Source organism: Myotis myotis, unplaced genomic scaffold, assembly GCF_014108235.1.
Source record: "Myotis myotis isolate mMyoMyo1 unplaced genomic scaffold, mMyoMyo1.p scaffold_m19_p_38, whole genome shotgun sequence".
Taxonomy (NCBI): Eukaryota; Metazoa; Chordata; class Mammalia; order Chiroptera; family Vespertilionidae; genus Myotis; species Myotis myotis.
In genome coordinates this window covers 1,464,377-1,492,271 of record NW_023416344.1, presented here as the reverse complement: position 1 = coordinate 1,492,271, position 27,895 = coordinate 1,464,377, and the positions used below count along the sequence as shown (strand labels likewise).

The window sequence follows — 27,895 nt, the reverse complement described above, 5'->3', positions numbered from 1 at the left end:
TATGGATTTTTTTAAAGTATACTTTTATTGAGGTATGGAACTATGATAACAATACAAATGAGTCATTTGAGACTAAGTCATTAAGAAATTTGCCCTAGGCCACACCATAACAATCAACAGAGCCAGTCTTGAAACCATTGGTCATCTGATTTCAGGATTCTTTCTCTGCGCTTCTGGTCAACACCAAGGCCCTCACCCAACCTCAGGTAGAGAAATAGTGGGAGAAGCCAGGGTCTGGAATCTGAACACTCACATTATCAGCTTGAGTAGGTCACCCCGATGCCGGTTTCATCATTTATGAGATTGGGGATGTCATCTGCCCAGCTTGCTTTCCAAGGCTCCATGACATGCAAGGACTTAGGACCCAGGAATGTGCTCAACAAATGCCTGTTGATAGGACTGATTTACAAGCATAGTCGTTGATGGATTTGTATGTGTTGAGTTGGTATTTAGGGATCGTTTTATGAGTGATAGTTGAAACTGATGAAATAAAGATGGATTCTTCCCACAGATAAAATGGATGTTGTTTGAAGAAGGCAGTGGCTGTCCCATCACCCTGCTCTCCAGGCTCGGGGAACAGTAATTGGCACCTACAGAAAGAGAGGACATCAAAGACAAGTTTCCCCTTCTGAACACAGAGGGGCATTGACCGGCGATGATTACAGACTAAGCAAAGGTAAATCCACTTGAATGACAGGGATTTCCTGGAGGTTAAAAAAATAAGATCTTGTCTAAAAATACACCAGCATCTTCATATTTTTTTAAATTTTTTAATTAATTTCAGAGAGGAAGAGAAATAGAAACATCAATGCAGAGAGAGAAGCACCGATTGGTTGCATCCTGTGCTCATGGAATGGGGACCCAGCAGGTGCTCTGAAGAGGAATCCACCTTGACTTCCTGGTTCAGAAGTAGACACTCAAACACGAACCATGCCAGCTGGGAAAGGTATAATTTTAAGACACTAGTACAATCTTTCCTGACATTAGCGTACCTTAGCATAGCATGGTTTAGAAGAGTGAGGGAGATTAGACCTTCGAGGACCTCACCGAGAGTATCTTAGCTCAGTGAGGGAGAAGAGACCTTTGAGGCCCTAGCAGAGCTAAGCGTACCCTAGAGGAACACAGGTTCGTGAGGAAGATGAGACTTTCAAGGACCTAGCTTAGCTTAACCCAGCACAGAGTACTGTAGGTTAGTGAGAGAGACTAGACCTTCGAGGAACTACCTTAACCTACAGTAACCTTAGGCTAGTGAGGCACGACACCACTGCAGACCTAGCTAAGTTTAGCATTACATAGAATAGCAAAGGGACCTTTGATACCTGCCTAAGGATAGCTTACCCTGGAGGAGCCTAGGTCACTGAGGCACATGACACCATGGCAGACATGACTTAGCTTAGCCTAGAGCAGTCTACTTAGGGAGGCAGAGGAGACCATTGCGGACTTAGCGTAGCTAAGGTTAGGCTAGAGTAGCTGAGAGATCTCAGAGGACCTAGCGTAGCTAAGTTTAGCTTAGGCTAGAGTAGCTGAGGGAACTTAGAGGACCTAGCTTAGCTTAGCTTAGCCTAGAGTAGCCTAGGTTAGGGAGGCAGACGAGACCATTGCAAACTTAGGTAGCTTAGCTTAGGCTAGAGTAGCTGAGCGACCTTAGAGAACATAGCGTAGCTAAGATTAGCTTAGGCTAGAGTAGCTGACGGACCTTAGAGGACTTAGCGTAGCGTAGCTTAGCTTAGCTTAGCATAGAGTAGCGAGGTTAGGGAGGCAGAAGAGACCATTGCGGACCTAGCATAGCTTAGCTTAGGCTAGAGTAGCTGAAGGACCTACTCTAGCCTAAGCAAAGCTAAGCTAAGTCACAAAGGTTTCGTCAACCTCCCTATCCTAGCTGTGCAATGGTCTCGGCTGCCTCCCTAACCTAGGCTACTCTAAGCTGAGCTAAGCTAGGCTAGGTCCTCTAAGGTCCCTCAGCTACTCTAGCCTAAGCTAAGCGAGGCTAATCCTGCAAAGGTCTCGTCAGCCTCCCGAACCTAGGCTACTCTAAGCTAAGGTAAGCTAAGCTAGGTCCTCTAAGGTCCCTCAGCTACTCTAGCCCAAGATAAGCTATGCTAAGCCTGCAATGGTCTGGTCTGCCTCCCGAACCTAGGCTAGTGTATCTAAGCTAAGCTACGTCCTCTAAGTGTGCAGCAGGCTGCTATTCGACGTTTCTAACTCTCTATCCCTCTCCCATCCTCTCTGTACAAAATCAATAAAAATATGTTGAAATAAAAGAAGATTGCATTTACCGTCCTTTCAAAATGGGAATAAAAGGCGTTGCCTGGCCTGGAGTAGTTAGTGTCATGATTGGGGGGGAAAAAGTCAGACAAGGTCAGAACGCTAACACATGGGGTTCCCGTGGGATTTCGCACCCCGTGGAGCCGCCTCTGCCAGCAGCCGTGGGGACTTTCCACACCCACAGGGAACACAGTTTCCCATGCAGAGGGGGTGTGGTGGGGGATGCGTTGATGCACATAACGGTGCACGCAGGTCCCCTGACTCGGGCCAGCCAGGAGGGTCGCGTGGGGGTCCAGGCCAGGGTTTGGGTCTGGATTATTCAGGGGCAGAGTGCTGGGCGCCCCAGCAGCCATAAGATGCTCCAAGCTCGGATCAGGCGCGGCCGGGGGCGTTTGGACTGTTTTGGACTTTCTTTGCTTTAAAACATGGAGGCTGGTTATTCTCTCAAGGTTTGTGAAGCCCTAGACTTCCAGTTTGCAAATTTATGTATGTAACTATTTAGTTAGTTGTAAAGAGAGACTGGAACAGAGAAAGGTTACTCACGTGTCCTCAGCTCCCAGGGCCCCACAATGTACCTGGAGGTCACCGGCATCCTGTGACTTTGCGTTGTCGCCTCCTGCCCCACCCTGGGGTTCCTGGTTTAGAGGTCTTGGGGAGAGAAAGAAACATCAGTAATGAGAACCATGGATCGGCTACCTCCTGCACACCCCACACAGGGGATTGATCCCAGAATCCGGTTCCTAGGTTGGTGTTTCACCACTGATTCATGCTGGCTGGATCTTATATTATTATTATTATTATTTTTTTTTAACAAAAATGTAACCTTTTGCATAGGAGCTGGGGCAGTCTTAGCTGCTCGAAGCTGCCCCACTGTTAATGTCTCTGGCCTGGCCTCAGGCTCACCCGCCTCCCCCATCACTCAGGCCTGCTTCCCTCCCTGGTACCCCTTCCCACTGCCTTTCTGGGGATCCCTAAAACCTGGGGGTTTGAGGGCACCAAAGGGAAAGGGGATGGGAGGGTGGCTTTTTGTTAAAATGTCTCCTGCCAAATAATTCCATAGACACCATTTGGGGGAGGGTAGACTTTGCCCACCCCTCTCCCATCTCAGCCCAGGACTTGGGCTCCCGATTCCTGCCAGGACCACAATTCCCGCTGGGCACCAAGTGGGCCACGAGTAGACAGAGCCGCACCGCACCCTGCATCAGCACACCCCACCCTGTGTCAGCGGGAAGTGACTCCCCCTCATTCCCAAGCACAGGCCCAGGTCCCCAGGTGCTGGCGGAAGCCTGAACCCTCCCCTCCCCTCTTCTCCCCTCCCTTCTGTGCCTAGGTGGGGCCGTGTTGCTATGATGAATTTACTAAATCTCCTCATCATTATTTTAATTTGTCTCGAAAAAAATAGTTTGGGCGGCCTGGCCACTGTTTGTATGTATCCATCTCCCCCCATCAAACCTGTGTTAAAACAAATGTTACTTAAGATAAACAATCCAATCAAAAAATGGGCAAAGGATCTAAATAGACACCTTTTAAAAGAGGACATTCAGAAAGCCAAGAGACATATGAAAACATGCTCAAAGTCACTAATCATCCGAGAGATGCAAATCAAAACAACAATGAGGTACCATCTCACACCTGTCAGGCTGGCTATCATCAACAAACGGCAAGTGCTGGCGAGGATGTGGAGAAAAAGGAACACTCGTGCACTGCTGGTGGGAATGCAGACTGGTGCAGCCACTATGGAAGACAGTATGGAGTTTCCTCAGAACACTAAAAATGGAACTCCCATTTGACCCTGTGATCCCACTTCTAAGAATATATCCCAAGAAACCAGAAACACCAATCAGAAAGGATATATGTACCCACATGTTCATAGCAGCACAATTCACGATAGCTAAGATCTGGAAACAGCCTAAGTGCCCATCAGTAGATGAATGGATTAGAAAACTGTGGTATATCTACACGATGGAATACTATGCTGCTGTAAAAAAGAAGGAACTCTTACCATTTGCAATGGCATGGATGCAACTGGAGAGCATTATGCTAAGTGTTAAATAAGCCAGTCAATGAAGGAAAAATACCACATGATCTCACTCATTCATGGATAATAAAGATCATTATAAACTTTGGAACAATAATAGATACAGAGGCAGAGCTGCCTCAAACAGATTGTCAAACTGCAGTGGGAAGGCCGGGGAGGGTTGGGGGGCCGGAGGGAGTGGGGTAAGAGATCAACCGAAGGATTTGTATGCATGCATATAAGCATAACCAATGGACATAAGACACTGGGGGGTAGGGGAGGCCAGGGTATTGTCAAGGGCAGTGGGGAAGGAGACATATGTAATACTTTTTGTAATACTTTAAGCACTAAAACAATAAAAAACAAACAAACAAAAAAAACCCCAAATGTTACTTTTCTCTCTCCTGGACACAGACCCTCCCTTTCTGATGGAAAGAGCTTTGCATAATTACATATCGAAGCCAGAACAGCCACCTCCACGTTTTATGGGTCACAAACCATCCACAATCGCCACATTTCTGTCCAGGAAACCTTAGTCCCTTCAGTGACAGAGCGGGCTCCCCAGGGCCTAGTCCAGAACTGGGAGGATGGAAATCTCTAAGAACCCAAGCCCTGGCCGGTTTGGCTCAGTGGATAGAACGTCGGCCTGTGGACTGAAGGGTCCTGAGTTCGTTCCGGTGGGGGTGGGCACGTGCCCAGGTTGCAGGTTCAAGGTCGTGCAGGAGGCAGCGGATCAATGATTCTCTCTCATCATTGATGTTTCTCTCTCTCCCTCTCCATTCCTCTCTAAAATCAATAAAAATATACTTGAGAAAAAAGAACCTGAGATGATGTGGCCAACTGACCACGTGTTTACATATAAAGTTCAGACCGGGTGAGAGTGCCACTCCCTTCTGAGCCTCAACCTCTTTCCTAGCTTTGTCCTGCGGTAATTAAGAACTTCTGATTTAAACAGACAGCTGCTCTGGTCACTGAATAATATTCGCTCCTTTGATGTCCAACTTTTGACAGTTGTCACACCAGCCCTGGGCAATCTAGCACACATACCTCCTCTGAAAAAAAGAAAGCAAGCAAACCCCCATGGCTTTGAAGAAATCTAATGTGTGATCCTTATCACCCAATGATGGAAATCGCGCCCACAGGCCGCCAGGCTACCCATTACATTCGGTTGTTACATAATGGAGCCCAATTGGGGTTTGAGCTCCTGCAGGCGGTATCGGTGGCCCCTGAGAAGGGAGCCCACAATTTGGGCGCCCTCTTTCCCTGCCTCCGAGCCCAGGCCCAGAGTGGGAGGGAAACCCGCAGAAAGTCTAGAAGGTTGGGGCAGGGATAGAGATCGCAGGGTGGGGGCAGGTGCCCCTCGTCCCAGCCTGGGGAGCTGGGCAGCCCCAGCCACCTACACCCGCGATGACACGACACGGACACGCCGTCGCTTCCCGAACTCACTCGCCAAATTTGGGGTGCGCCAGATGGCAGGATGACCTCCGCGTCTGTTACGCTATGTGTGCGCGCGGTGCGGGCTTGGGATGGAGAAAAGACAGGAAGCCCAGGGACCACGCTGATTCCCCTAAAACACGCTCCCTGTGCCCGGGCCCTTCGGCAACCAGGGTCCCCGCCACCCCCCGCCCTGCGCGGCCGAAGGAGGGAGGCGAGAGGAGAGAAGGGGAGTGGGCAGGAGAGTTGGAAGCGAAGGGGCAGGGAGAGCGGGCTGGGAGGATGCGGCTGTGAGGGCAACAGCTGGAAGGCATTGTCCCGGGAGCGACACCTGAGGCCCAGGGACGACAGGGGCCACGGTGTCCCGGATCCGAGACGGGAAGGCCCGCCCGCACCCGCCTCAAAGGGAAACCGAGTGGCGGACTCACCCCGTGGGCTGGCCGACCGCACAGCGGGCTTCCGCTCTGGTCACCGCCGCTCACACCCTCACACAGGCCGACCTCCCCTGCGCTCGCGCGGCCAACGCCTCCGTCGCCGTCCAGTGGGAGCTGCGAGCATCCGGGGCTGCAACCGCCCGCCGGGACCAGGGACCGCGCCAAGCGGAAGAGCAGAACCTGGTCGCGGCCGAATGACGCAAGGGCGGCACGCGCAGACTCAGTACAGCGCGGCGAAAGCCCCTCTCGCACCCGCGGGCTGTCATGCCGACTTCCGGTTTCTTTACCTGGCCCTGATTAGCGGGCTTGGGGGGAATGGGCGTGCCGAGGGGAGCAGTATAGCAGGCAATATTTTGTAAGATAACGTTCCCTACCAAGTGATCAAAATCACCTGTATTTGCTGCTTACAATGCGAACACCAAAGCGGGGTCAGTGTGTGAAACTGCACTTTGAGCAGCGACCTTAGGGATCCCATACGGAAGCCGTCACTCAGCGGGCCAGGGGCGGGGCTATAGCGGGACCCGGAAGACAAGAGTATTTGGAAACGCGGAGAGGCGGGACCAACTGCGGGCGGGGCTAAGAGCTGGGGCACCGCTAAGGCAGAGCCCGTATATGCGTGGTGTCGGACAATGCCGAGAGGCTGGACCAGGGCTATAGGCGGAACCAAGTACTAGTGGGCGGGACTAGACCTGATGCCGGATATTCCGGGGTGGCAGACAACGCGGATAGGCTAGACAAGGGCTATAGGCGGAACCAAAAGGTGGAGGCGGGACTAAGCCAGAGTTCGGATATCCGGGGCTTGCAGTCAGCACCGATAGGTTGGAAGAATGGAATGGGCGGGAACAAATGGGTATGCAACAACGCGGATAGGCTGGTCCAGGGCCATAGGCGGGACCAAGCGTTACGGGGCGGGACTAGATCTGATCTCGGATATCCGGAGGTGGCAGACAACGCCGATAGGCTGAACCAGGGCTCTGGGCGGGACCAAGTGCTGGAGGCGGGAATAGACCAGATATTAGACATTCGGGGGTGGCAGACAACAAGGATAGGCTGGACCAGGGCTGTGGGCGGGGTGTGTTTGGGAACGCAGGAGAGCTGGACTAATTGCTGGCTTGGGGGCGGGTACTGCAGTGAGGCCAGAGGGCCCTAGCCAGTGGGGAACAGCGGTGAGGTCAAGCACTTGGGGCGGGTGGGGCTCAGGTTGGGCCCCATTTGGTAGGGAGAATCCGGGAATAATTGCAGGTTGTGGTTTTTTGCATTCTGAATAAAATTTATAGCAGACACTTACCATAAAGCTGTGATTCTCTAAGGTGAGAGCGTGCACAAACTTTTCCTTAGTTCTTATTAAAATTCAGTAACTTTGCCCTGGCTGGTTTAGCTCAGTGGATAGAGCGTCAGCCCGCGGACTGAAGGGTCCTGGGTTCAATTCCAGTCAAGGGCACATGCCTGAATTGTGGGCTCGATCCCCAGTGGGGGGCGTACAGAAGGCAGCTGATCGGCGATTCTCTCTCTCTTTTTTTTTTTTTTTTTTATATATTTTATTGATTTTTTACAGAGAGGAAGGGAGAGAGACAGAGAGTTAGAAACATCGATGAGAGAGAAACATCGATCAGCTGCCTCCTGCACATCTCCTACTGGGGATGTGCCCACAACCCAGGTACATGCCCCTGACCGGAATCGAACCTGGGACCCTTCAGTCCGCAGGATGACGCTCTATCCACTGAGCCAAACCGGTTTCGGCAATTCTCTCTTATCATTAATGTTTTTCTCTCTCACCCCCTCTACTTTCCTTTCTGAAATTAATAAAAATATCTTAATAAAAAAAATTCAGTCACTTTACTGTGAAACCCCAGAATTTGAGCTTTAACAGGCACACACACATCCCACCCCACCCCCAACACCACAAACAACAACAAAAGCAACTACAAGAACAACAACAAAACAAACAAAAAATGTTAAACCAGTGATCCCTGGTCCTGGTTGGGGCAAATGGCAGGAGGTAACCAATCAATGTGTCTCTCTCACATGCATGTTTCTCTCTCTGTCTCTCTCCCTCCCTTCCACTCTCTAAAAATTACTGAAAAAATATTCTCAGGTGAGAATTAACAAAACAAACAAAACATGAAACAAAAAAGAACACAATATCTAGCTAATATGTCTGTCGGTGCCATTTTTAACCAGACACTAGTGTGTGCATGTATGGAGATAAATATAGATACCAATAAAGATGATTATATGTGTATTGGAGGCCCGATGCATGAAATTTGTCCACGTGTAGGGTACTTAGGCCTGGCCAGCGATCAGGGCCCATCTGTGGGGCAACTGGCAGGGCGATCAGGGCTCCTGCTCGCACCCACCTTGGCCTGGTGCCGCCCGCCCACCTGCTCCACCATCCTGCCACGTTCCTGCTCTCATGGAGCGATGCCCGTGGGGCCGGCAGTGCCTCCACTGCTGCCCACTGCCAGTGCCTTGTCACCGATGCCCACCAAGTTCTTGGTTGCCCCCTGGTGGTCAGCACACATCTAACTCCCAGTTAGTCTAACTCCCACCAGTGGGGACAATTATCATATTAGCCTTTTATTATATAAGATATACTCACATATCAGTGCCTAGTTAAAAACTTCTAGCTACACATATACAGTTTATTTCAAATACTACCCCAGAATAAAACGTGTATAATATATATATGATGTCCTTCAAGTACGTTACTGATTATAGTGTACACGTCTATGGATCTATAGACTTATTACTCTCAGCCAATTCCTGTGCAAACATGATCTTCTGCTGCCGTTCTGTGGCCATTCAAGAAATAACATGAGAGCTGCTGTGTCTCTGTCCGCAGTCCTGAGCTTCCAGGCGCAAATTTCTGGCTCTGCTTCAAAACCAGGCGGAGCCAAGTGTGACTGGAAGACAAATGCTTACATATCTCATTTTCTCTGATAGAGAGACTTCCCTCCCCACCCAGGATCCCAGGACACCCACAGGCACTGACCCCACAGCTGCCCCTTTGGAGGGTGTGGAGGAAAGGGGGGATCCTGTCACCACCTCCCAGCTCACCTGCTCTTCAAGGAAAATGTCTCCCCCTACTTGGCATGTCCCCTGGCATGTCACGTGGTTGCCCTCTACTGCCCTGGCTTTTCAGGAAAGTGGAGGTTGCACTGACCCAGTGGTGTCAAGGACAGTGAGTACTTTTCCCAAGAAGCATCTCCATTCAAGTGCTACCACACCACTCTCCTCCCGATAACCTGGCAGTATGAAAATTTATAGAGTATATATTCTGGCATCAGGTCATACAGATATTTTCAGAATAGCAAAAGGTAATTTCTCAACCAGGTTCTCAGCCCTGGTAATCTTTCTGATACACCCGAACAACACTTTCCAAGGGAAGTAAAAGGGCAAAGGGATTCTTTTAGTCCTGGAGAGTCCAGTCATGTTTCCAAGGAATGATTTACACTGACCTTATAGAAGCCTTAATTCCCCTCCCTCATACCAACACAGTGTTTTAACAAATCCAAAGTTTAATGATCAAGAATTACAAAGTAATTTGGGCCACAGAGTCAAGCAACCCAAGGCTGGGCTTCCACTTTATCCCTACCAAATGGCCTGCAGAGGTGAGGAGGAAGGAGACAGGCAAGATGAGATGGCATTCTGGTCCTATCAGAGGGGCCTACATGGTCATGGGAAGGGGCAGACATAGCACTGGGACTTTGAGAGGGGAGGTATTCACAGAAGGTGGGGACTAGGTTGTCAAACTTTGTCTTCTCATAGTTTTCCAGAGACTCCTGCAGAGAAGGGAGCAGAGAGATCCTGTCATCTGAAACATTCCCTGAGCCCTCTATATTCAGGGAGCATGGGTCTCTGTGTTGTTCTGCCCCATCCCCTTCTTTCCCCAGCTTTCTGTTGCTCCCTACTCACCATTCCTCCACTCTGGCCATTTTCCTCCTCATCAGAGTCCAAAACCAAGTCCCCTCTGGTCATGACAGGGCTGCACAGAGATGGAGGACACACTGCAAGAAGGAAACCAGAATTAAGTACTCTTCTAGATGAACACAGGCCCTCAAGAGTTCCAAGAGAGGAGGCTGTCTGATCCCGTCCTGACTCAGTATGCAATCTCAGGGGCTCCATGGAGCAGTCCCAGCAATTCCTGGGGTGGGAACAAGCAAAGAAGAGAGGATGAAGGGAAAGCAGGCAAGGACTGTGCTGCTAGGAGGCAGAAGCAACTGTTCCACTCACGCCTTTTGCTCCGAGGCAGACAAGTCAGCTGGGTTCTCCTTCACAGTCTTTCCACCCAGGGTCTGGGATGGACTCCTAGACTTTCCAGTGGAGGCTGCTTTCGTGCCCACATCACCTGCTGGAACTGCTGTGTGTGTCCCTTGTTCTTTCCTGTTCTGGGTTGATATATGACGTAGGTTGGTGAACTCCAATTCCTAAAGGGGAATAGCATGACTGTGGGGTGCTCTTTATGGCCTACCCTCGTGGATGTCCACTGGGCGTGGGTTTTTCGCTGGCCTAGAGGAGCCAAATTGAAGTGGTGGCCAGCCAAAGGTTCTGGGTGCTTTCTTGAGGCTGGTCCCTGAGGATGGTGTGGGCCAGAGTTGCTTTTTGGCACAGGTTGATGGAGTGCTGGTCTTGGTTGCTGAGGAGGACTGGGCTCCATGGACTCTGACATGTTCATTGAATTAGTCACAGAGCACTCTAAAAAGAAAAGAATGTTCCTTATAAAGAGAACAGAGAGTAACACATAAACTCAGTCTGGTTTCTTGGGTCTCAAGCCCATGTAATCTTTCTAATGAGCTGGCTGTCTCAAAAGATCTCAGGCTACATATTCCACCCCCAAATTCCTAATATTTCCAGATGGTCCTGGTACCTGGAAGTGGCCACCCCATGTCCACACTATATTGGCTCAAAGCAAAAGAAGATGTGATAGAAATCCCAGGCTGCATCCAGCTCAGCACATCCTGAAGCTGTGGGCAAGGAGAGAGCATGAAGACCACAGTCCTTGATCCAATCACCCTGCCCTCTGCCCTCTGAGTTTTGCCCTAGGAAAACCTGCTCTGTGTGGGGGGTAGGCAGTGCTTTTTCCAGCCGACACAAGTATTCAAAAAATAGCTTTTCCATGGCAGCTAGAAAGGGCTCCCCATACTCTTGTTCAAGTTCCTGCCAACAGAAAAAAACCTGGTCAGAAAAGAACTAGAAAAGAAAGCCACATTATAGTTTCCAAAATTCGCTAGTCTCACCAGCAACTTCCAATCCAAATCCTCAGGGGCCTCTGCCAGCAGCTTCACCTGCTGGCGAAAGGCTTCCTGTGCCTCGGAGATGATCTTCAGATCCTGTTCTGTCTGTTGAAGGTAAAAAGGCAGACAAGTTAGAGGCACCAAGGATTCACTGTGGGTGGGGACTGTCCCAGGGATGACTCACAGCTTTGGGGTCCCGCACTACAGTAGGTCCAGACACTGGAAAGTGGAGATACAAGGAATTCAGAACGTGGGCCCAACGCCGGCCCTGGAGGATCAGCTCCACCACCACCTGTGAAGGGGACTGAGCTCAGAATTCCCACTTTGGGGTAGGTTTCCCTTTTGCAACGCTCCCAACCACAGGCGGCCTGTCCTAGTCTGATCCTTGCATCCCGCCCCTTCCACTCTGCCCGTTCCCGGTCCCAGGGGCTCTCATACCTTGGCCTTTAGGCCCATGCACAGGCGCTCGTGGTGGCGGTAGCGAACCAAGCCGGGAGCAGCAGCGCGCAGGCACCGCAGAAACTCCAACACTCGCGGAAAGTATTCCACGTAGCGTCCGCGCACGGCCCTCCAGCTGGCGGCGGCAGCTAAGCGCAGGGCAGCGGGGCCAGCACCCGGAGGCGCAGCCATGGCAGGCGCGCTCCGCCGCGGGGCGGGGCTCCGCTTCTTTCCTCCCAGAGGCTGTCTGACCCCCGCCCAGGGGCGCGGCTTCCGGTGGCTCTCAGAGGCTGTCTGACCCCGCCCAGGGGCGGGGCTTCGCTTCTTTCCTCCCAGAGGCTGTCTGACCCCGCCCAGGGGCGCGGCTTCCGGTGGCTCTCAGAGGCTGTCTGACCCCGCCCAGGGGCGGGGCTTCGCTTCTTTCCTCCCAGAGGCTGTCTGACCCCGCCCAGGGGCGCGGCTTCCGGTGGCCTTGGGAGGCTCGGCGTTTCCGATGGGCACCCTATGCTTTGCGACCCTCAGCGCCCTTCCATAGGCCGCCAGAACTTTGTAGGTTTTCTCCAATTTGGGCCGGAGCCCGGGTGAAGAATCTAGCGGCTCTAATGGTACCAGGACGCTCGCTCTGCCTTAAACGGCGCCGTCGTCTCGAACCCAAGGGCTACCGCGCTTCCGGCCCTGCCACCACTTTTTCTTGCCCTGGAAAAGTGCGATAAATGGAAAACCGACGGGTCACCGCTGGAGGAGGCGGGGCGGGGGAACGCGAAGGCGCGTCAGGAAGCCCCGACCCGCCCTCTCCGTCAGATCCTCGGCGGTAGCGTGGCCCCTTCACAGCCGGTCAGGGCCCTCTCGGCCCTGCGGCTCTTGGCAGACGTGCATAGAAGTAACGTCCCTCTCTTTGAGGCTTGACTTTCTATTCTGTAAAGCCGGATCATGCGCCTTGTCCTCTCCATCATCATCACCCACGGAAATTCCTTAAATCCCAGGTCTCCAACCGGCGCTGCATCTCCCGGTACTGAATGACTGTCTCATTAATGGCGGCCTTCAGGGTAGGACTGCCGCGATCATGGCCGCCTCCAGGCTACTAGTTGCCTCCGTAATTTCGGCCTCCAGGTACTGGCTGCCTCAATACAGGCGGCCTGCAGGTTACTGGCTGCCTCATTAAGAGCGTCCTGTTCGGTACTGGCCGTTTTCGTTAGCGGCGGCTTCCCCTGTACGGACTACCTCAATAATGGCGGCCTCCATGGTAGGGCATGCCGCAAGAACGGCGGCCTCTCGCGAGAACGCTGAGTCTCGCGACACTCCAGCACCTCGCTGTACGGACTGGCCGCCTCAGTAATGGCAGCCTCCAGGTTACGGACTGACACCGTGAACGCACAGGTTCTGATGTCAGTGCAGCAGCCAAGGCCTCCCTTTGCAGGGCTGGGGCGGGAAGAGGTGAAAAAATCCAGACCCATGAAAATAAAAATCCAGAACCATGGAAATAAAAATCCAGACCCATGGAAAAAAAAAATCCAGACCCATGGCTTCAGTCCATCTAGGGACGGAACGATTGCCGCCCTGGACAGCCTCCATGATTTTGTGGGGTTTTTTTGTTTTGTTTTGTTTTCCCCTGGTTAGAATTTTTGGTCGTGTTCACAGACATTAGCTGGGGGTTTCAGCACCACGGACAGCAACACAAAGGTGTTATTCCTTGAATGGGCACAAGAGGGTAGGAGAGGATCGTTTTTGCACAGGAATTGGCTGACAGCATCTGTGAGGTTTGTGTAGTAAGTACACGCATGTACCTTGGTTGCGGGCAGGGAGTGTGCAGGAGGCGGCTGATCGATGTTTCTAACTCTATTCCTCTCCCTCCCTCTCTGTAAAAAAATCAATAAAATATATATTTTTAAAAATTTATCTTTGGGCCGAGGCCGGTTTGGCTCAGTGGATAGAGCATCGGCCTGCGGACTGGGAGGTCCCGGGTTCGATTCCGGTCGGGGGCATGTGCCTGGGTTTCGGGCATGTCCCCAGTGAGGAGATGTGCAGGAGGCAGCTGATCGATGATTCTCTCTCATCGATGTTTCTGACTCTCTCTCTCTCTCCCTTCCTCTCTGTAAAAAATCAATAAAAAAAAAAAAATTTATCTTTGGATTTGGGTCTCTTATTACATATTCTATTCCATTAATTTCTCTATTGGGCACGGCCAGTGTGGCTCAGTGGTTGAGCATCAACCTATAACCAAGAGGTTCAATTAACATTTTAAATCACTTGTGTTTTCCATAAGTGTTTACTACCTTTGGTGTGGTTTGTAACACTTCTAAAACACAGGAATCTGAGTTATGTCAATGTAATCATCACAGTCATTTTCCCTGAGATTCTAGCCTTTCATTGTGGGCTGAGGACAGAGACTGCCTCCATCAGAATGCAGGTCCCAAGGTTATGAGTTCACATCAAGAAAACATGTTCATGTTGAGCGGCACAGGGAACAGCTCACCCTGCATTTTCAGTAGCATGTGCGTGGGTCCTACCTGGAGTCGGTGCTCTGTGTCCACAGACAGAGATAACTTACTCCTCCTCCGAAGCTGTGGTGGGCAAGACTCAGATTCCAAGGACCCAGTCTGTGCACCCAGATAAGCAGAGAAGTGTCTTGTCCAAGCCAGCACACACAGGGTGGTCACAGGAAATGAACAACAGCAAGGAGGTTTCATTCCTTTTATTTCTACACCCTTTAAATCATCCCTCACACATTAGATGTTACAAATGGATTTAGTAGAAACAAGGAGTCAAGCTCACTCTTTTCTGAACTAACTGACACAAATAGGGAAGGAAAGAATGACTTTAATTCATAAAAGATCATTAGCAAAAGGCCTAACAAAAGCTAAACAATCATTAATTTCCACTTTAATTAGTAGTGACTTTTATGACAATCAGCTATCCATGTTTCTTGCTGGAGTCCCTGAACGTCACTGATCCCTGGCTGAGGGATACACGGATGACCCGGGTGGCACTTGGACATTTCACAGAAAAACGGAAAAGAACTGTAAGAACGGGAAGGCAGCAATTTGCAGCCAATAGTCTCAAGCTTCCTAGTTACCAAAAGCATAGACAATTTTAGGCTAGAAAAATAAGTCAATTTTATAAATTTAGGCTTTCCGATCGAAAAGTGCCCTTTCGCAGGTACAGGGACACTGACCGAGTCCCTACCAACCTCACTGCGTGTGACAAGAACGGCATGCCCTACAGTTACTGATGAGCCGGGACCGGGACTCCCGAAGCAGCCACAGGCATGTCCTCAGCTGCTGGCCAGGGACTGGTGGATCGGGGGCTGGAAGCAGCGCACGTGCTCCACGGGCGTGCTCTCTCCATCGCCCGACTTCAGGTACTTGTCCAACACGGTGATGATCTCGTCATTAAGAATCTGGAACTTGCGGATTCTCTCCACCATCTTCTTCAAAGGCTGCCACAGGGAAAATGAGATAGATACGTAGACAAATAGATAATGTCTGAGTGTTTTCTAGAATTCAATGACAAACATTTCAGAAAATGAAAACGATAGAAAGATCTAAAGAGCAGCCGAAAGGCACTCTGACGACCACAAAGGAAGCCAGGAGACCAGGCAGTAGGCCAGGGGCCTGATCGCGGGTCCCGTGAGGCTCCACATTAACACACAGATCTAAGAACCCTGAAGAGGATAAAAATGGGAGACTTGGTATTGTAACTGTCAGACTGCCTGACTCACCAATTTCATTACGATTCATTTTGAGAATGAAAGGGAAGCTTCACTCGGCGGCACCTTACGTGCTGGGATGGAAAACGTCCCCCGAGAAAGAAGTTGTCATAGACTGAAAGCATGCTTTACTATGAAACTTCACCGTAGGACACAAGGCTTTTGTCCACGTACCACGTTTTTGATAATCTCGTCTTTGCCATCATGTTTCTGGACTTTCAGCAGATGGTAGCAGAAATCCAGGACAGCAAAGCGCCGCTGCTGCCCAAGGAGAACGATGATCATGCAGCCGGCCCAGTGCAGTCCGTCGCCAAAGCACTGCCTGCAAACAAGAAGCTGTCAGCACCTGGCCAGTGTGGCTCAGTGATTGAGCATCGACCTGTGAACCAGGAGGTCAGGGTTCAATTCCCGGTCAGGGCACATGCCAGGATTTCGGGCTTGGTCCCCACTGAGGAGTGTCCAGGAGGCAGCTGATCAACAATTCTCTCTCATTACTGATGTTTCTCTCTCTCTCAATTTCCCTTCCCCTCTCTCTAAAATGAATGGAAAAATATCAAGTGAGGATTAAAAAACAAGAAGCCATGAGCAGAATGGGCGACCAATGAAAGTCTTTCCTGCATCCGTCTCTGTCTCTAGACGTCCACGACCCAGCCATCTGCTGGGAAAACTGGGCAGCTGGTGGCGTGTCCCTGTTCCTGGTGAAGACCCCTTTGGGTTCCTCTGGACCCCGTTTCCTAACCTGTTTTTAGATCACACACCCTCCTTGAAGGATTTCATGAGGCAGGGGCCCTCGCTGGAGGCATGCACACCCACGTGCCTAAGTTTCCTGGGTCGACTCCCAGAGGCTGAGCCCCGAGTCACGCGAGAACTGCACTTCAGTAGCTTTAAAGCAGCTCAGCACCCACCTCCCTGTGCCCGGAGCACACACTTACTCGACCGTGAACTCGTGCGTGCCCACAGGGATGCAGTACACAAACTGCATGGCGCTCCACAGTCTGTGGAACTCGACACACTCGTCCACGTGCATGACCCCGTTGCTGGGCAGAGGCCCGCGCCAGATGGGGTCGTCCAGGAAGGTCCGGATCCGCGTCAGGATGACCTCGAACATGGACAGGCCGCAGCAGAGACGCTCCTTGGTCAGCAGGTCCCCCTCTCTCGCTATGGCAATTTGCTGCGGGAAGGAAGGCACGTGATGGGGCCTCACGGGAGGTCAAGGGCTGAACCAACAAACCCTGTTTTCTTTCTGACTTAATGGAAAATGATCTTCACTTGCAGAAGCATCAAACCAAATAAAGGTCAGGTATTCCCTACGTCTTACACGATTCAATGGGGTTCACGGCCGAGGACAGAGCGATGGTGCCTGCAGAGAACTGCGGCAATGTGTGCAGACACTTCCATCGTCACCACACGGGGCAGGTCTAGGAGCAGCTAATGGGCACAGGCCCGGGACACTGCGTCACAGCCGACAAGTCACAGGAAAGCCCCACAACAAAGCATCATCTGGTCCAAAAGGGTGACGTGCCCAGGCTGAGGACCATGGAGCTCTACCCGGATACCTGGCCTCCTGTCTGACCCCCCCTGTTCTTAAACACCCGGGACCAAGCCTTCTTCGTGAGGGATGGACACCGGGAGCAGGCGACACCTCTGCAGACGGCTCACCTGCCAGGGGGTGTTCTACGCACGTTCAAGGGAAGCAGCCGATTCACAATTTGAAATGCCCTGTGACCAGGTCCCGTTACGAACGCCCCCTGGAGACCCTGGGGCCGAGTGGACCCGTCCAACATCCTGATGCCTCCTGGTCTGGGCTCCCCCAGAGCCTGCACACCCAGCCTCATCCAGGCCCGACGTGGACGCCCTATGAACAGCGACGGCCGACCCAGGTTACCTGAGGGGTCCCCAGTCTCTCAATCAGAGGGACGAGGTGCAGGGGGGCGTACTTGGATTCCAGTCGCTTCATTTTGGCATCGAGTCTCTCTCCCTCTGCAGTGGAAAAAATTAGCGTACACTCTGTCTCTTGTGTGAATGATCACAGCAGTTACAGTTCATATAAGAAAACAAAGGGAAGGCTGTGGAAGTAACATGGTCCGTGCAGATTATCGTTGAAAATTCATGTGCAGAACTGACTCCTTTGATGTTTTAACTCAAAGTGACAGGAATGACTTTCTGTTCAACCTTCACTTTTGAAAATTTACTGAAAATATAATCAGAAGCGAAGCACAGCAGAGTGACGTCCAGTCCCTCTGTGTCCACACCCTGCACCCAGCCCATCTACTGAGAAGCACGTGAAGAGAGCACATCGCAGGGAGCCCCGAAGGTTTCCGCTTTCCCGTTTATTTAACCTCCTAGACACCGGCTCCGCCGGGGGGCGCGGGCTCACCTTTCACGTGGACCCTCGGCAGGATGTTCTGGAAGGGGGCTGCGTGCAGCAGGTCGCACACTTCCTCTAGAGACTGGGACGGAGCAGAAGGTGGCGTTAGGGAGTCAGTTCAAGGGGGACGGACAGAGCCATCTTGGGAAGGTGGCAGGGGACCCTGGACGGCGCGGTGTGAGCGACACGGTCCCGTACACGCGGACTTCTCCACGGAGACGCCCAGTTCCCGCCCATGTGGAGGGTCAGTTCCATAGGGGGGGGTCCCTGTGTGGCTGTGTACCATGCTCAGGCACTAGAACATTCTCACACGCACTACACTGCACTTCTGGGTCTCAAGGGTAGGGAACATAATGAAAGTGAACGTCTAAAGCAGGGGTGGGCAAACTTTTTGACTCGAGGGCCACAATGGGTTCTTAAACTGGACCGGAGGGCCAGAACAAAAGCATGGATGGAGTGTTTGTGTGAACTAATATAAATTCAAAGTAAACATCATTACATAAAAGGGTATGGTCTTTTTTTTTTTTTTAGTTTTATTCATTTCAAACGGGCCAGATTCGGCCCGTGGGCCGGAGTTTGCCCATGGCTGGTCTAAAGAGTCACGAACAAGGCGGCGCTGTCCTGCCCTTCCCCCCGAATCACCCCACAGATGAAGCCTCTCACCAACGCCCTCTTTTCCCCAGGGGGTGATGGCTATGCTGGGGCGGGGCGGGTGCTCGCTCACCAGGCTCTGTTCGATGAGCAGGCAGAAGAGGATGGCGTTGCCCACCTCCCGCAGGTTCTGGAAGCACACGGTCTTCAACTCCGCATACTCCACAATGTCCTTCAGCTGGTGGTGGAAGAACTCCAGGATGCCTGGGGATGAGAGGGGGGCAGAGTTGGGGGTGTTGGAGGGCCGAGCCCCCACGGCACAGCCTGTGCCCACAGAACACCCTCTGGCACCGCCGCCAGGCCCGGGAAGGAGACGCCACACACCCTGACACCAACATCTCCTGCAGGGGTGGTCCGTGCAGCAACGGGCACTGCCCCTCGGCTCCACAGCCGCTTTCCCCCTCAACCCCGTGCCGTCCTGGGAGACGCCTGTGCTCACCGGGGGAGCCATACTCGTGCCGGGGCAGGCGGCAGATCTTGGGCATCACCTCCATCAGCGTCTTCACGTACTGCAGGATGGTGCCCTGCAGCTGCGGAGACAGGGGCTGTGTCAGCCACCAGCCGGGCCCGTCCCTGAGGTGGGGCGGCCCACGGGACCAGTGACACGGGGTCTAAAACGCAGGGCGGCGTGAAGGACTGACAACCCTCTGGGCTGTGAAACCAGTGAGTGCAGGTTCGGAAACAGCTCCCAGCAGGAGGTGGTGGCCACGCGTGTGGCTGGAGGCGCGGCCCAGGGAGGGCAGGGCACGAGGAAGTGGCGCCCACCAGGCTGGTTTCTGGATTCCTCAGTGAAGAGCAGAGACCAGGTCCCTGTGGGCACCAACCACCCGCCAGGGGCCACGGCTTTGAGGGCGGCTACACTGGGGGCCTGGCAGGCGTCTGTCATGGGTCACGGCTGTGGCAACGGCCCCACTCATCTGTATTCTAATTGCTTTTGGGTCCTGACCTCCAGAGGGTAGATTCTGTCATCTTAGAATCCCTTCCGCTTCTGCGCTAAGCACTTAAATTCACGGACAGACACTGAGCTTCAAGCTTTCTCTTGATCAGTTCATGAAACATGGAAAGACATGGGCATCGATATTGGGCAGCTAAGGATCTTCAAAACAATGGGCTCAGGATTAAGATTTTACCAAGTTCTCTCAGATAAGCGCACGGAACACGTATGCATGACAGCGTCTCACCTGGGGAGGAACTAGTTCCCCGAGTCCCGTGAGCTGCTCTAGCAACTTAACGCGGGGGTGTGGGGTGGGTGTGGGGGTGGGGGGGCCGCAGGAGCCTCTGACCGATGGCAGCGGATCGGAGTCACAGGCGACAGCCCGGACATGCGGTTGGAGTCGGGGGGCCTGGGGGCAGTCTTGTGGGGCTGAGCCCTTAACCTGGGGAATCTGATGGGAACTGGGCAGTGTCAGAACTGAGCTGCATGCCAGCTGGTGTCTGACATTTCGTGGGAGGGGGGAAAGCCCCCCCAACTGGAATGGGGCAGGACCCTTCACGGGGGGGCGGGGAAGTGCACCCGAGGGACAGTACCAGGCTCTTGACGACCTTCAGCAGCTCCTCCATGACGACCGCGATGCCCTGGTAGCCGAGCAGCCTGCAGATGACCTGGAAGTGTGGGGGCCCCACGAAGTTGCGGTAGCTGCCGTAGATGCTGGAGTAGGCCAGGTTCAGAGCCTGCGGACACAGGATGCCGGCCGCATGAGGCCCCTCGCGACGCCTTCACAAGGTGGCCCCACGCGAGGTGACGCCTCTGGGCAGCAGGACCGACAGAACAGAGCTGTGGGGAGCCCCTCTCAGAACCAACCCCACGAATCTACCCCTTGAGATGGCGTGCCCCCCGCCCCAGGCTGCGCGGATCTGGGGTCAGTCTCAGAGCGCCCTCCCTTCAAAGGCCAGACTTCTGGCCCCTCCTCAACCCCTCAGACTCCGGGGCAGGAGGAAGTGAGGACCCCGACAAGGAAAACCAGCTCGGCGCCCAGTTCCTCTTTCCCACGGGCTCCTCGGTGCAATAAACGCGCGGCAGGCCGCACAGCAGATGGAAGCAGCCTCCCTTTCCCCTCGAAATCCCACGTGTCCTCAGAACCCAGGCCGCTTCTACGTCTACCGACCCGGCTTCCCTTTCACCCAGTGCCCTCCTGGCCGGCCCCACAGACACACACTGCTTCTTTCTCAGCTGAAAGGGCCTAAAGGGGCCCCTTTGTGTCATTGTGTGAACCGGCTCCTCGCCGCACCTTCGAGGAGGACGTCCTGCCCAAATCTCAGCCCCGAGCTTCCGACCACAGAGCCCAGGGCTGCTCAGCCCACAGGGGACACCACTTCAAAGGGAACAGCACAAACACCAGCGAGCAGAGGGCACACACATCACAGAGGGCGTGCGGAAGAGGAAGCCTGTCGTGCCCGGCCCTCCGAGAGGCTGCTCTTAACCCCCCGTGCTGCTTCCAGTGGGTGTATCTTTTTTTCTTTTTCTTTTTTTTTGCTAGAAAGGCAAGAATTTGTTGACTGCAGCAAAAACACATTTAGAACAATGAAACAAGGAAGAGCCTAGCCCAGTGATGGCGAACCTTCTGAGCTCGGCGTGTCAGCATTTTGAAAAACCCTCACTTAACTCTGGTGCCGTGTCACATATAGACATTTTTTGATATTTGCATGTTGGATTTATATGTTGGATATTTATTTTACATATTTAAATGCCATTTGACAGAAAAATCAACCAAGAAAATGAGTTCGCCTGTCACCTCTGACACGAGTGTCATAGGTTCACCATCACTGGCCGAGAAGAAGCAAAAGGAGAGCCCGGCCTGGGCTGCTGTGGTTCCCTGAGTTGTGCACCCAAACAGAAAGCCCAATGACGTGCTGCCCTGTCCCGGGAGCTCAGTGGGTGTTGTCCGGTGCCCCACAGGGCGGCCTATTCGACTCCCGAGCCTGGTCAGGGCTGGGCCGGGGCTGCAGCCTCAGGGGCGTGCAGGGGGCAGCGGATCAACACTCCAATGTCTCTCTCTCTCCCTCCCTCACTTTCTAAAAATCAACCAATCAATAAAACAATAACATTTTATAACTGGCATGCTAGAGTTAAACCATCGTAACTGAACTGCTTTAAATGAAACTTCAACATATGCTAAACGGTGAACTTAACGATCATCACACACACACAGAAAGCCTACCTTGGACCCATGCAGATACTGTGGCTGAGCATTTGGCTGTTTGTCTCTTTGAAATTCTTGGGAAAATGGTAACACTGTCCGAACAAACCTAAATAAGAACAAGGAAAAGGAAACTGTAATGACGTTTAAATAGTCATATTTTTTCCATTAAACATCAGTTAAATCTTTCTGCTAATTAACTGAAATAATAATCAGAGAAAAACTCACAGAAATCTAACCTAGACTGTGCACGAGATACAAATTCTGTGAAGGCTGGTACATGTGCCCAGAGCTCAGAAACGAAGAGCATCAGGGAGCCCAGCAAACAGTCTCCAAACCCAGGAGAGCCTGGTCCGTGGCAGCGAGGACCCGACCGGGACCTGGTGGGGCCTGGCCTGGGCGGCTCGGACCCCTGGGGGGGTGCTCACCGGTTGGTGGAGCCGTTGTAGCAGTAGTTGGGCAGGAAGTCGTAGTTGAGCTCCCAGAAGACGTGCAGGGTGATCCTCCCGTAAGGCGCGGACACGTTGTGGTTGGCCTCCCGGAACATGGCGTCGAAGCTGTCCAGCGACAAGTACCTGCTCAGCAGCTGGTGTGTCATGCGGTTGATTTCCAAGAGGCCGTCCAGCTCCTGCGTGAACACAGGACGGGAGTGAGGAGAGAACGGGGCCCAGACAGCGGCATCCACTCCCCACGGGGCGGCGCCATGGGGGGGCGGGACGGAGCCGACACACCGGGGTGTGGTCAGCGAGCTGGACCAAGAATGCATGAGGCAGGGTCTGCCAGGCAGCAGGAGTGGGTTTCTCACACCCAGGTTTCTCATGCCTGCTCGGTTGCCTTTAACATCCCCTCCTGCCTGGCCGGGGGCTCAGCGATTAAGCATCGACCTATGAACCAGGAGGTCACGCACAGTTTGATGCCTGGTCAGGGCACATGCCCAGGTTGTGGGCTCGATTCCCAGTGTGTGGAGTTGCAGGAGGCAGCTGGTCAATATTTCTCTCTGACATCTATGTTTCTCTCTCTCTCTCACCAATAAAAACATATTAAGAAGTTTTTAAATGTTCTTTCCCTGCTGTTGCTTTGGTTTTCTTCTTCAGGGACCATATGATATGAATGATGTGTATGCTGGACCTCTGTTGTCTATCTACTATATGAAATTCTCTTTAAAAGAATTCTCTGCTAAAAGAAGGCCAAGCTTAATGAGTGCTTATGTTTTGATTTCTGGACAAAACACTGAACGTATCATTGGTTCAATGTGTCGATACGGATGAAAATAAAAGCAGCTATGATCCTTGTGACTTGTATCCAACTTTGGGCCGAGCCTTAGGGAAGAAAGGGCACTTACGACGATGGAGGTCAGGTCTTCACTTTCAAACCGTCCGATAGCCAGTTCCAGGGACTTGTACATGGCCACCGAGACGCGCTGGGTGATCAGGCGATTGAGGTCTATGGACCTGCCCAGGAGCTGGGGGTGAGAGGGTGGAGAGGGTGAACTGCTGAAACCATGTATGTGCACGTCCCCCCTGGAAACTCATAAGAGGAAGACATAATGCACAACATTTAAACATGTTTTGCTCCAACATCAATGTGTCTCTCTTTCTCCCCCTCTCCCTTTCTCTCTCTCTAAAAATCATTAAAAAGATAATTAAAAAAAAAAAAAAAAGGAATCCGGGCAGGGCCTGGTGCACAGCGCTGCAAGTCTTCCCTCGTGGTGCAGGCTATCCAACAGAAACCGTTTCCTTTAAACTCTCAACACTTTATAAGGAAGCTCCCACAGTCACTTGACATACGGACTCCTATTCCGATCCCGCGAACGCTAAGGAAGCCTCGCTGTTTCAGACGCCGGTCCAGGGGCAAGGCCCTCACCTGCACGTGCCTCTGCTTGAGCAGCGTCTCGTAGCGGTTGGAGGGCGGGAGGTGGATGGTGGCCCCCTGGTTCTTGCATTCGGATCTTAACCGTTTGTCCAGAAGCAAACTAGGATGGAGGGAAGGGAGGACATTGCTCACAGGCTCTGAATTTTAATGCGAATATCAGATCAAGCTACCCAAGGTGCCTTTCCCAAACCACAGAACACATACTCACCTTCCAGCCATCACCTTATAATATGCAAATATCTGGTCAGCCAACTTGTAAACAAACTGGTCAAAGCACAGGTTCACCTGAAGAAGAATAAAGCAGACGTTACATTTTAATTCCCTGAACGGAGATCAGATAACACCTTCGATAAAGAACATGTGTTATATGCAGGGTGGGGCAAGACTAGGTTCACAGCTGTGAATACACGAAGCACAGAATTTATTGGAGTGACTTCTGTTAGTAAATTATATAGGTTCCAGACGGATAGTCTATCACACATCATCCGTCTATTGTACTGTGGTCCCCGCCCCAAGTCACGTCTCCTTCCATCACCATTTACCCCCTTTTCCCTGTCCTTCCTGTCCCCACCCTTCTCTCTGGTCATCACAGTGTTGTGTGCGCAGAGTTTATTCTTGTATTATTATTCTTGTTAACTGTACTATTTTCCATATGACAACGGTAAACCTGCTTTTGCCACGCCCTGTAGCAACACGGATGGATGTTGAGGGCACTGTGCTAGGTGAAATAAACTGGACAGAGACAAGTACTGTATGGTCTCACGTGTGTAATCTTAACAAAACCACACACTCAAATGCAGAAAAGTGAGTGGGGGTTGCCAGAGGCACAGCGGAAGGTGGTCAGAAGGTTTGCACTTCCAGTTTTGCAGTAAACACGGCCGGGGATGCAAAGGACGCAAACGGCTACGGAACTGGCAGAGGCTCTGGTTGGGAAGACACACACGAGAGGCCATCGCCGTGTCTGCAGCACAGGCAGCGCGTGCACGTGTCCGCGCCGTCACCACGGGCGAGCTGCCGGGAGGACCGGCTCATCCCCTCCAGCTGCTGCTGTGACGGAGCAGCCGCACAGAGAGGCGCAGACAGAGGGCTGACCCCAAATATCGATGTCAAACATCGCCGCTCTGTTTACACCTCATTGTGTTAGAGGGCAGGTTTGCTTCCTCCGACCCCCAGACAAAGGACAGGGAAGAGCTCGTCCCAGGTGCCTGGGAACTCACCTCTGCCTCGATTTCGTCGTAGAGAAACTGCTTGTTGAACCGGGTGAGGGCGTAGTGGGCGCTGTCGTTGTAAAGGTCCAGGGAGTAGAGGACATACCTGCAGAGGGGAGCGGTCAGCCAGCCTCGCACACGCAGCTTCTCCGGACCCGAGAACCACCCGCTCTGCTGTGCTCTGCTCTGCTCTCCTCTCACGAGGAAAGCCAATCCCTTCAAATGCCAGGCTCGGCTCCTGCGAGGCCCTGAGGGAGCAGCCTGGGCAGCGAACCCACCCCGTGGGCCACGCCCGAGGCACAGGCCTGCAGCAGCTGCACCGTCTCCCCGATCCCGTTTCAAAGGTTTTTGCCACAAGGATGTGGCATCCTATCCTATTTAATAAAAGGGTAATATGCAAATCGACCGAACGGCGGGATGACTGGTCGCTATGATCTGCACTGACCACCAGGGGGCAGATGGTCAGCCCAGGAGCTGCCCACAGCCAGTGGCGGTGGTGGCGGTGCCAGGCCGCCAGCCAAGGCGGGTGCCAGCAGGGGGCAACCCCCTTCACCCTGCCAGTTTCCCTGCAGAGATGTGACTGGCGGCAGCAGCGGGGGAGGAGGGGGGCGGGGCCGGCGAGTGGGCAGTGCCAGGCCGGCCAGGGCGAGTGTGAGCGGGGGCCCGATCGCCCCCCTGGTTGCCCCACAGATCGGCCCTGATCGCCGGCCGGGCCTAGGCACGGATTTGTGCGCCGGGCCTCTAAATTTTTTTTTAATAAACACAACAATGAGGACTTTTTATTTTTAACAGTATATTATTTTTGCCCAGCTGGCATGACTCAGTGGCTGAGTGTTGACCTATGAACCAGGAAGTCACAGTTCGATTCCTGGTTCGGGCACACGCCCGGGTTGAGGGCTGGATTCCCAGTGGGGGCTGTGCAGGAGGCAGCTGATTGATGATTCTCTCTCATCATTGATGTTTCTCTCTCTCACTCCCTCTCCCAACTTCTCTGAAATCAATAAAAACATTAAAATAAAAAAAGACAAGAAACCTGTCCCTTGTATGACTCTCCCGTCTCTCCCCTAGAATCACGGCATCAAATTAAGCACCGAGAACAGCCCAGCCCCGCCTCCACCTCTCACCTCCCCAAAGCCAACAGGGCCCCCGGTCACCACGAGCAGAGCCCGCAGGGCCCGGGACACTCACTCCATCATGGACGCCTCCTTGGTCTCCAGGATGTGGTCGGTCAGGATCCAGGGCATGGACATCTCGATGGGGAACTGGATGCGCCGGCCCATGGTGAGCTCCAGGAAGAACTCGCGGAACCACAGCTGCGAGAGGTCACAGCACTGCTGCAGCGTCTCTGGGGGTGCGGACGGCAGCGGGTCAGTCTCTGTCAACGGCACAGACTCACAGACAAAAAACAGACAGACAGACAGACAGACAGACAGGGCGAGGGCCGTGCACCAGGCGCCAGGTCCTTTGCTGTCAGCCCGGAGCCATGCGGGGGTGGTGAGTGGACAGGGTCTCGGGCCCCTCACACTAGGGACGGGACACCTGCCTGCAGGCAAGCCCCCTGGGCTGTGCCCGCTCTCACCAGGGAAGGACAGAGGGGGCGTCGGGGCTGTGGGTCTGACAGGGACATCGGTGCCTCTCGTGGGCCCTGTGGGCCTCGGGGGCTGGGAGGAAAGTGCTTTTGAAAAGGAGCAGTCAGACCAGGACGGCCCTGTTTTGCTGGGGAGCCGCCGCGGCATTTCCTGCACACTCCCTGGGGTCTAGTTAGTGCAAAAGGACTGTTTTTTATGCTTCTGCCCTGCGATGGAGTGAAAAGCAAAAAGCTCGTTCTTCACTGCAGACCTGCAGCGTCCCAGCCAAGACGGGGCCTCCCGCTGGGAGCACACGGCTGCGACAGGACAACCAAGGGCCCCCACCGGCGCCCTGGTCCAGGGGCCCTGCGTCTCCCCGGGGCAGCTGCCTGAGCCAGGGGACCTGCCCACTGCGCACGTCACTGCCAGAGGGACGTTCGCTGGTCGTGTCAGACCCTGTGCGGCTGAAGGGCCAGCCACGGCCCCACGGCCCTCACCCGTCCACAGGCCATGCCGCTCGGAGGGGCACCCGGCCGGCCACGCGCGAACGGCAGCAGGTGGAGGTGGCTACAGGTCCCCGCACGTCACCACCGGGTGCGGGTGCGTGCGGGGACCTCAGCGGGGACGGCCAGCAGGCGGAAGCGCTCTGGACGGTGTTAGCGGTGTTAGAGCATGCTGGGCCGGGCGCTGGTCAGCAGTGGCTCTTACCGCTGAAATTTATCAAGTGAGTGTAGGAGAAGGACTCTCGATGGAATTTTTCTATGTCCAATACGGCGGGCCCCTCCAGGCCACTTCTCAGGGTTTTCTTGGAGCCACTTTTGTCTGCAATGAGGGACTCCAGCATGGTTCTCACCATGTAAAGCTGCGTTATCCAGGGAGACGTTGGCGGGAGAGGACACACAGGGAGCATTAGTCGCGCCAGACGCTGCTCGGCCCCAGGAGGGCTGCTCCGAGGCCCTGACCTGAGCCGGGCTCCCCGGCTCCGCTAAGGGGTCTGGGCGCCCACCTACGTGGCCGCGGGCTGCTGCGTGGGAGGAAGGACCTGCGAAGGAGCATTCGCCTCCGTGCCCTGAACGTCAGCAAGGGAAACGAACGGTGTCTTACCCCCGAAGGTTAAGAGAGGCGGATAGGTGTAGGACTGCCTCAGAAACGCGTTAACCACATGCACCAGCCTCTCCATGCCCAGAGACTTGAGCTGCCGCAGCAGCTCAGCGGAGCTCAAGGACTCTGCCATGGTGCGCACCAGGTACAGCTAGACACGGACAGACACGGGAGAGGCGGAGAGAGCGTTAGTCACACAACACGCGGAGCAGGGACACACACACGGGACGCAGGGCAGACACCGCGGACGGACCCGGACGGGGCTTCCTCCCAGATACCGAGCGTCCCATTCACAGCCAGCAACGTGCTTTGCTGGGGATCCTGGTGACCGGCAGGCAGGGCCGGGCCCCCACGGGAGGAGAAAGCAGAGGGCGGGGGGCAGGTGTGAGTCAGGAGAAAGCTGCTTGGGGGCCGAACGAGAGAAAGAAAGCGGTGGTGACTCCATTCCGGGCACAGAAGCTG

At 53.5% G+C, this 27,895-nt stretch overlaps 2 protein-coding genes and 1 long non-coding RNA gene across 3 annotated transcripts in view; all 3 read right to left on the bottom strand.

The window, feature by feature from the left end:
* Positions 1-4: 4 nt before the first annotated feature.
* On the bottom strand, positions 5-6,356 carry LOC118653145. Its single transcript, XR_004966787.1, has 3 exons — positions 6,145-6,356; positions 2,809-2,913; positions 5-590 (listed from the first exon to the last, which is right to left on the bottom strand). It is a non-coding gene; the product is annotated as an uncharacterized LOC118653145 (long non-coding RNA).
* A 3,294-nt stretch (positions 6,357-9,650) lies between these two features.
* Positions 9,651-13,038, bottom strand: LOC118653141 (TERF1-interacting nuclear factor 2-like). Its single transcript, XM_036303799.1, is given in 11 exon segments — positions 9,651-9,788; positions 9,791-9,932; positions 10,066-10,189; positions 10,259-10,294; positions 10,384-10,540; positions 10,543-10,845; positions 11,018-11,114; positions 11,200-11,307; positions 11,388-11,489; positions 11,569-11,676; positions 11,823-13,038. Coding segments are annotated over 11 exon segments (1,416 nt in total). The 5' UTR covers positions 12,015-13,038; the 3' UTR covers positions 9,651-9,741.
* A 1,461-nt stretch (positions 13,039-14,499) lies between these two features.
* The window catches only part of CYFIP1 (cytoplasmic FMR1 interacting protein 1), a 29,481-nt gene continuing 16,085 nt past the window's right edge, over positions 14,500-27,895 (bottom strand). Inside the window, 18 exon segments of the mRNA XM_036303668.1 lie at positions 14,500-15,258; positions 15,703-15,850; positions 16,461-16,699; positions 17,414-17,508; positions 17,906-17,978; positions 18,621-18,751; positions 18,987-19,077; positions 20,075-20,218; positions 21,706-21,793; positions 22,113-22,312; positions 23,027-23,146; positions 23,548-23,656; positions 23,765-23,841; positions 24,774-24,870; positions 25,953-26,109; positions 27,041-27,210; positions 27,212-27,363; positions 27,366-27,584. Coding sequence (XP_036159561.1) covers positions 15,094-15,258; positions 15,703-15,850; positions 16,461-16,699; positions 17,414-17,508; positions 17,906-17,978; positions 18,621-18,751; positions 18,987-19,077; positions 20,075-20,218; positions 21,706-21,793; positions 22,113-22,312; positions 23,027-23,146; positions 23,548-23,656; positions 23,765-23,841; positions 24,774-24,870; positions 25,953-26,109; positions 27,041-27,210; positions 27,212-27,363; positions 27,366-27,584 — 2,475 coding nt within the window. The 3' untranslated portion in view covers positions 14,500-15,093.